This window comes from Austrofundulus limnaeus, unplaced genomic scaffold (genome assembly GCF_001266775.1).
Source record: "Austrofundulus limnaeus strain Quisiro unplaced genomic scaffold, Austrofundulus_limnaeus-1.0 Scaffold191, whole genome shotgun sequence".
Lineage (NCBI taxonomy): Eukaryota > Metazoa > Chordata > Actinopteri > Cyprinodontiformes > Rivulidae > Austrofundulus > Austrofundulus limnaeus.
In genome coordinates, this window is record NW_013952593.1 from 594,710 (window position 1) to 602,982 (window position 8,273).

Genomic DNA, 8,273 nt, shown 5'->3' on the forward strand with positions numbered 1-8,273 from the left:
AAGTTTCAGACGGAGAGAGGTGAGGAGGTACTGGAATTTGGAACATAGGCTTTTTTCCGCAAACACAGAGATGCAGTTAAGACTCAAAGCAGAGAAAACCAGGCTGCTTGCCCCAAACAATTATATTTATTATTGGATCCCTGCAGCTGGTGATTTTGGGTTGCCATCTATCAAAACTCCCTGGATGACATGTGAGAAAAAAGCCTCGACCCCCCACCCCCCCATCCCTACCCGTATCACCCGTGAGTGGATCAGTCCGAAGGCCATGTTGGGTGGAGACAGAGAACTGACTCTGGTGATTTGTGCCTTGGCTGACAACAACTTKTTTCGGACTCTGGAGGTCTTTGATTGGTTCCAACACGGAGKACTAACCTGGAATGTCACCGGCTGYGCCGAACCCCTCCCYATACCATGTGTTTGTCCCCCCAACCTCCTTCCCTCCTTCGCTGCCTTGCACTTGCAGAGTGGTTTTTTTAGCGCATGGTTCTGTGTTTCTGTGTACAACAGCATCAAAGCTCTTTTTTCACTCACCTTTCCTAGTGTGTGTGTATTTTAAGCTGCAAAAGGTAGCGCACCTTAGTGCCAAAGACCGTGGACATTCGTTCTCACAYGTTTATGTGTGTCTTCTCTGAACGGATGTTCTAAACYGCAAATTCCTAGTCTGTGTTTATCACTGACAGTGACAAYAAATCTCTTTCTGATTCTGATTCTGACAAACWTTGCTCYCATTGGACAGAAATGATGTGGGCRGGACAGAGCACAGACCCAAAACAAGATGTAATTTTCAAAATGCTCCRTGTTCAATGACTCACAGCGGTTCATTTTTTCTAGTGTAGTGGTAGTGTTAGCAACACTGAAGGGCTAAATGTTAAATACTGGTAAATGGTAAATATTGGTTCCATTTGAGGTCGGTCCRTAWTCATACCAGAAGTGAACCGCACCAGAGTTTAATTGGAAGCAGACYGAGATCACCTCAAAAACAGGTCTTGGTCCAGTTGTTTGATCYGAACCAGGGTTTGCAYGAGTGTATTCACACCTGCATAAATGGTCTGGACCAACAGGGGAAACGAATTCTGGTCCATTTAAAAAGAACCAAATGTGTCCGGTGTGAATACACCCTTAAAGTCAGGTGTAACTCATGTTTTCTTTTAGGTACATTGTTACAAAATTTCCCAAAACTGCAGGTGCAAAACTGAGGCATGATTAATGATTGCTGAGGGAACAACCAGAKAATTTATCTCCAATAGACTGGTCTTACTAGCTAATAAGAGTAATGTGTAGCAGCAAACTTTAGCTTAAAAATGAATAGAAACAGCTGCTTCTTTTTTCCCATTTTTTTTACTAAACACACTAGGTGTGGTTGGTGTATATATTTAGTTTAACTAAATAMTGAATTAAACTTTTTTTATTGGGTGTCATAGTAAAGCAGGATAATAGATCCTGCTTTGCCACAGTCTTCTGCTTTTTATCTTAAATTTGAAATGTTTAAGAAGAGAAATGAGCTTGCCTTTTTTCCCCGCTCACCTAGCCTCCTGACAAATTATACAGAACAAGTTTAAAGTGCTCATCTTGTTAGAAAGAGATTTCATTTGGTAACTTTCTAAGAGGGAAAGCTGATTGGTCACTGTGACATCTAATGATTATCCAGCTCAATCTGTCATTTCCCCCTCCTTTTACTTTGGTCCTTGTTATTCGTGCTTCAGGTGTCTTGGCAAAAGACAAATCAAGAAGATCAATCTCCTCTCAAGAGGTGATGACATTTTGAGAGCTACTGAACGTCTCATTCTTTAAGTATTATCATCATTAGCATGGAGTGGATCAATTTCTGGGCTGGTGACCAAAATTGGGCCAATAAATGGTCAATACAGAACATTTATTAGTAAATGTCAACTCTTTCTCTCTTTTTTTGCTTGTTTGTTTTAAAGACAAATATACTAACTTTGTTGTTTGTTTGTTTGTTTGTTTGTTTTATTTGGACCTTGGTTAAAAAAAGTTGGAACAAACAAAGGATATTGTTTAGTGTCATTCATTTTTTATATTTTCATGCCTTCTTGAAAAAATGTTTAAAAAATATTGTACGTTTGTTACTGGTTTTTAACTGCAAATATTTTATTATGAACATGCAGGCAGATTTTCAGTTCAACCAGAATTTCGAGAAATAAATTATGACACTATTTTTTTGAAGGTGGAGCCAAGTCACCAGACAGACTTTGTGTTTTTTTTTTATCAAAAATTGAAATAACACAGAGTCTAAACCAACAGATCAGAGCTTAACAAAAATCAGAAACTGAAAAAGGCTGAGAAACAGCAGTCAGTGCGTTCAGACTAATAMATTTTAAAAACTAATTTCATCTACTTCCATAACACCATTAAATCACAATTACTAATAAACGTGCAACTCTGACAAAACAAAAGCTGAACTCACTAAAATCACTACGTAATGTTTCAGCAATAAGCTACAGACTGTAAACATAAGCGTGCGTGTAATAAACACAAACTCCTGCTTCATTTTGAAGTGAAGCATGTTGGAAACATGCAGTGATTTTTAATTGAAAAGTGTTTTTCTTTAATCCCTTAGCGCTACGCAGGGGCACCTTTCATGTGGTGGTGTCATTGTGGAGAAAATAACAGTTAATCCCATGTCACAGACTGGGAATCCTAAAGCGATCTTTTCAGTGCTCCAGAACCCATCATCGCTTGACAAAAAAAAACACAGTTCCTTCTGGTGCCAAAGGCTCTCAAATATGGTCTGTGAAAGCTGGGTATAAAAATGAACACTGCTGCAGTTCTTTATCCCACCCCAGGTCAGATGGCGGGACGGCACTTTCTGCGATTTGATCCACGTCGAGCTGTAAGTAGATTAGAAAGATCTATTGATTCTCCCCCTCCTTCTGTTCGTGCATCACGCTGTCGCAATCAATTGAAATGTTCCAAAATCTTTATTATCTGCCTAAGTATGTGTGAACTTTAGTTTCCTTTTAGTCGGTTCTTTAAATAACTCGTGTTTACTAGTGATGTGAACAAACGGCATTGCCACAAAACCCTCATACTGGAAAAATAAAATAAAACTGCACACCAGCCATAAACGGCTCTAAAATTATATCGTCATACAGGATTTGGCGAGCAGCTCGGGGGGGGAAACTGAATCTCGTTTTGACTGATGATAGCTTGTCGAAGCATTATATAACGTCGGCCTTTACTCACCTCGTTTTAAACAAGGCATTTTCTCCCATACGATCCTGTGGTATTTTTTTCCCCCTCCTGCTCTCTTCTAATCGCCACCAGCTATGATTTATTATTTTAAGTTAGCGACTCACAGCGGAGTTCTGAAATGTGTAATGGTGTGAGGAGCTGAAAAGATGAAAAAGCCTGTAAGTGGCGAAAGCATTCATCTGTCACACCCAAATAAAATCAAAAGATTAATAAGAAGTAACAGATCTCGCCGATGCTTTTCATTTATCAAAAGCAAACTTCTTACACAGACGACAAACACTAATTATCAGGGAAGGCCTTGGCTTCGCAAAATGTCAAGCTGCAACCGGAAGCAGCTGAACTGGTGTGTGATCGTTGAGCTGAAATATGTTACACAGAGTGCATGCACAGGTAACGGTATCTGCTTAATGCAGCAGCTGCTCCTACATTTCAGTTCTGTTTTTACTTACCCGTTTTTTGAATCGACTTGACATCACTCCCAGCAAGACAAAAATCAGGAAATGCTTATTAATTCTAATTTAATTGTCGTAGTTGTAAACTATAAAAGTAACATTCTGCACCCCCTGCCCTCAGTGTTGACATGCATGTGGCCAATTTCAGTACACCGGCAGTTGCTAGCTCAGTAGCAGTGTTGCTAACTTGGCAGGTTTGCACAATGGGCTAACCTTTTTTTTTCCCAAAAAAAGCAACTAGCAACAAATCCCGTGATTTTTATTTTTTTACGATGTTACTGGTGACTTCTGGAGACTTTTGTGACTATTTTCCTCAGCAAGCAGCAAGTGGTGCAGTAAGCCCCTCCCCCTTTCCAAAGCACTGACAAGCAGTCTACTGGAATTCACTGAATCTCTCTACCTGAATGCATTTAACTCAGCCTCAGTCACTGCTTCACTTGATCTTTTGCCTGTAATTGCATGCAACTATGGTACACTGTATTTGACATTTTTAAAACACCTTAAAAAATATTCTTTCCTTAAAAAATCTTTTTGTTAAAGCCGCTAACAGAGGGTTTATTTGAAGAAAAATACAATCATGTCAAACAACTTGCTTACTGAGCTCCTGTAGCTGTTTGAGCTGAAGAACCTCCTCTTCTTCGTCATCCCCAGAGGTAAAACGCAGAGCCGAACCTTCCAGGGTGAACCAGCCCGTCCTCCAGTAATACAGATCATGACCTTCTTTGTACTTGAGTCTGCCAATCAGGTCGCTGTCTTTCTGCAACAGTGCTTCCACTTTAGGTGGGATGAAGCACTGCAGAAACAAAGAATGAAAACAAAGACTTCTGCAATTAATACAATACAAATTACTYCTTTGCCCATTTTTACTTTTTACAGATTGACTTTTACACAATGGTCTTTTGCAGATCTGTTGCCAATCAATTAGTTGCAAAATACTCCTCCAGCTGTTTTTATATCTATACCACCTAATTTCAGTCTTCTGTTGCCCCTGTCTCATCTTCTTTGAACCCCCACAAATAAGGTCCAACTTCTTATCTTAAACATTTGATACGTTTCGAAGAACAGAAAACTTTGTCATTGTAGTATACCAATGTTCAGTAGAACTGGGCAATGTGTCTGAAAAACATATTATAATAAGCGTTTCCTATCAGTAGATATTGATAAGTATTGGTTTGTTATTTGTTTTACCRCTTTAAAATATAGAGCATAAAAGCAAATGATGAATTTAAATACTTTTATTTTAACCGTAACTTTTAACCTTTAAAAGGAGGTCAACACTGGCGTATCCTTCGCTAAATGATAAGCTACTGCATCCGGTATTTCTTTATGAAGTTTCAGTGTCTCGTTGTGCAGCACTGCTGCCGAGTACCTCTCAATGGTTGTCTGTTCCCGCTTGTTGTGTATTGTTCCACTGCTGTACTCCAACGAAGGAGAGCGGCTGAGGTGATAAAATAAATGTGCCGTATTGCCAGACTTTGTAAAGACAAGGACCTTGCATAGATTGCAGACAACGGTTTGACTCTTGTCAGACTTTAAATATTTGACAAACTTTCCAAACTGGTGAWGTGACCCTAACTCTTTCATCCTCTTTTAGCCTGTCCTCTGCCTACATCCCCCAGAATGCCATGCAGTTTGAGTTCAATGAAACTTAACATTCTATTAAACATATTTTATATTTATATTGATCACGCGCTAGATATAGTTAATGCTTTATGGCCCAGCCCTAATGTACAGTGCAATGAAACAAGGTTAGCAGATCTGGTAAGGTGCTTCTTAGGTACAGAAACAACAGATGCATAAACAAAAGTTATAATAAAATAATAAAAAARTCAAGTAAAATCTGGAATGTACACAAGTGGTTCAAAAGAGCGTAATATGTTCCCCTATGGATTAAATAAATGTATTTATGAGATTTGCAAGTCATTGCAATATGTTTTTGTTTACATTTTGCACAACGTCCCAACTTTTTCTGAATCGGGGTTGAACAATGCAAACACAAAACAGGTGCGTCYGTCGCCAATCAGAAGTTTTTGCTAAGTTTTAAAAGTATTTCCTTTTGTGTGACCATTGTTCTGCGGTTTGAAGTGAATAAGAGGTCTCTGTGGCTTACGCTACAGATGGAGAGACATATGTACTAATGCTGCGATCCCGCTCGCTACCACTGCCTGGGTTGTCTAGGACTGAAAAGATAAAAGTAAAAAAAAAAGAAGGCAACAGGGGGCATATTTATATTGCGAATTATTACAAGATCCGTTCGGCATGCGGGGGAAGACTGCAAAGCCACTTGTCTTAAGTAGAGACAGCATGAGGCTCACTGAGTACACTCTGTGTTTCAAAGTAGCAGCGTAAATGGAAAAGTGCAGCACAGCCTCACAGGCTCTTTGTTTTTACTTGAAGCGGAAAACCAAAGTTGTAAGAGAAGCAGAGGAATGTGTGCCTTATGTGTGGGTGCGCTCCGTGCAAACTGTGTCACCTTTGTTAGCGCCTGGATCCAGTCGTGCTGAGTAGCCTGCGTTTCAGCTCCGACAATGAGCACTCGCTCCGTCTGTAGATACAGCTCGACAGTAAACACAGCCCTGCCAAAGACACGGGGGTCACTTTCAGATATCTGCAATTTTAAACAAAGTCTCCTCCCAAAGCATGCGCTTTAGAGTTGAAATAAACATGAACATCACAAACGACTCATATTCCCACACGCTTTAAAAAAAAACATTCAAAAAGGGGATGCTTTATACTTTTTATTAGGACCAGTAGTCTTTGTATACATTCACACCTGGATTGCTCATTACATTAGCAGTTACATTTATTGTTACTGAGCAGTTTCACTGCAGGCGGTCAGAGGAAACTTGCTTCTGATCTCTTCAGTGAGAGCAAAGATTTGATGTGAAGAGCTGCTGTTCACAATAAAACACTTTGTTTTCCAGGCATGTCCAACTCCGGTCCTCAAGGGYCGGCCTCCTGCAAGTTTTAGATTTGTCCCTGCTTCAACACAGCTGATTCAAATAGATGATTTAGCTTCTCAGTTTGCCRCCAAGGCCTACTAATTAAGCATTCCTCAAGTTCAKCTGTGTTGAACCAGGGCAGCACCTAAAGCATGCAGAACACCGGCCCTTGAGACTGACTTTGGACACCACTTATACTGTTTTTGACTTGTATTTTTTTCTGCACAGGTTCTAAAGTGAGCTGGAAAAGGGTAGGGTGACTTCTCYGGGTCGGRGARGAGGTCCTGCCCMAAGTRGAGGAGTTTAAGTATCTCGGGGWCTTGTTTAAGAATGAGGGAAGAATGGAGCGGGAGATCRACAGCTGGATTGGTGCTGCGTCTGCAGTGATGTGGGCGCTGTACCGGTCTGTGGTGGTGAAGAGAGAGCTGAGCCAGAAGGYGAAGCTCTCKRTTTACCAGTYGGTCTACGTTCCTACCCTCATCTATGGTCACRAGCTTTGGGTAGTGACCGAAAGAACRAGATCAYGGACACGAACGGCCRAAATTAGTTTCYTTTGAAGGGYGTCTGGGCTCTCCCTTAGAGATAGRGTGAGAAGCTCTATCATCCGAGAGGGACTCAGAGTAGAGCMGCTGCTCCTCCACGTCGAGAGGAGYCAGSTGAGGTGGTTCAGGCATCTGGTTAGGATGMCTCCTGGAYRCCTCCCTGGTGAGGTGTTCCAGGCACGTCCTACTGGGAGGAGGCCCAGAGGAAGACCCAGGACACGCTGGAGGGWCTATGTTTYTCAGCTGGCCTGGGAACACCTTGGGATTCCCCTGGATGAGCTGGCCCAAGTGGCTGGGGAGAGGGAAGTCTGGGTCTCTACWTAGGCTGCTGCCCCCGCGACCCGACCCCGGATAAGCAAAAGAAAACAGATGGACGGACACGTTCAAAAGTTAAAAGGATCTTGAAATGCTGCTCTTGCATTTTTTGTGTGAATGCTTCGAATCTAATTTACAAYCTGATGTTTTTAATGTTTATGCACCCAGTGTGAAAGTTTTATGCTCATTGTGTTTCCAGTTTTTTATAGTTTTTTTGTAGCAGTTTTACAGCACCCCTTACAGGCCTGCCATAGTTACTACACTATGTTGGATCATTTCTGGTGTTTTAGTTTTTAGTTTGTTTTTATAGTAAAGATCTAAGAACTTATTTCATAAAGACAAGCACATGGAGAAACCCCAGGCTATGCAGATAAGTGTGTGCAGCTGCTAAGCTGTGATTCATGGAAGAAAGTTCTGCTGGTTTATCTGGAGGCCCGCTGCTGCTCGGCCCCTCGGTGGGGTGTGCGGCTGGCCGCCGGCGTGCTGGGGGTTCCCGGGGTCTGGGGCTGAGCGCTGGGGTGTGTGCCGGCCTGGCCTGGTGACTGCCTGTTGGGGCTCGGGGCCTCTGGCTCTGTCAGGCTTTGGCCTGGAGGGGGTGCGCCCTGGGGGCCCGGACCTCTGTGCCCTTTCCTGGATCTGCTCTGGTATGGCGGGTGCCGGTGGGGCCCATGAGTTTGTCGCTGCTGGCCCCGGAGGCTGTGCATGTGGTCACTGGGGTGACTCTCCCAGTTCTCCCCTATGGTCTGATCAGGGGGGTGGGTGGGCGGATCTTCTCGTGCGGGTGCCCCTTGGGGCTCTGCGCTCGGGAT

The 8,273-nt window shown here is 42.4% G+C and overlaps 1 protein-coding gene across 1 annotated transcript in view; it reads right to left on the bottom strand.

Moving 5' to 3' along the window:
- The window catches only part of arap2 (ArfGAP with RhoGAP domain, ankyrin repeat and PH domain 2), a gene marked incomplete at its 5' end in the record, with an annotated part of 96,083 nt that overhangs the window by 52,175 nt on the left and 35,635 nt on the right, over nucleotides 1-8,273 (bottom strand). Inside the window, 2 exon segments of the mRNA XM_014018386.1 lie at nucleotides 4,263-4,458; nucleotides 6,139-6,241. Of these exon segments, the coding sequence (XP_013873840.1) occupies nucleotides 4,263-4,458; nucleotides 6,139-6,241 (299 nt within the window).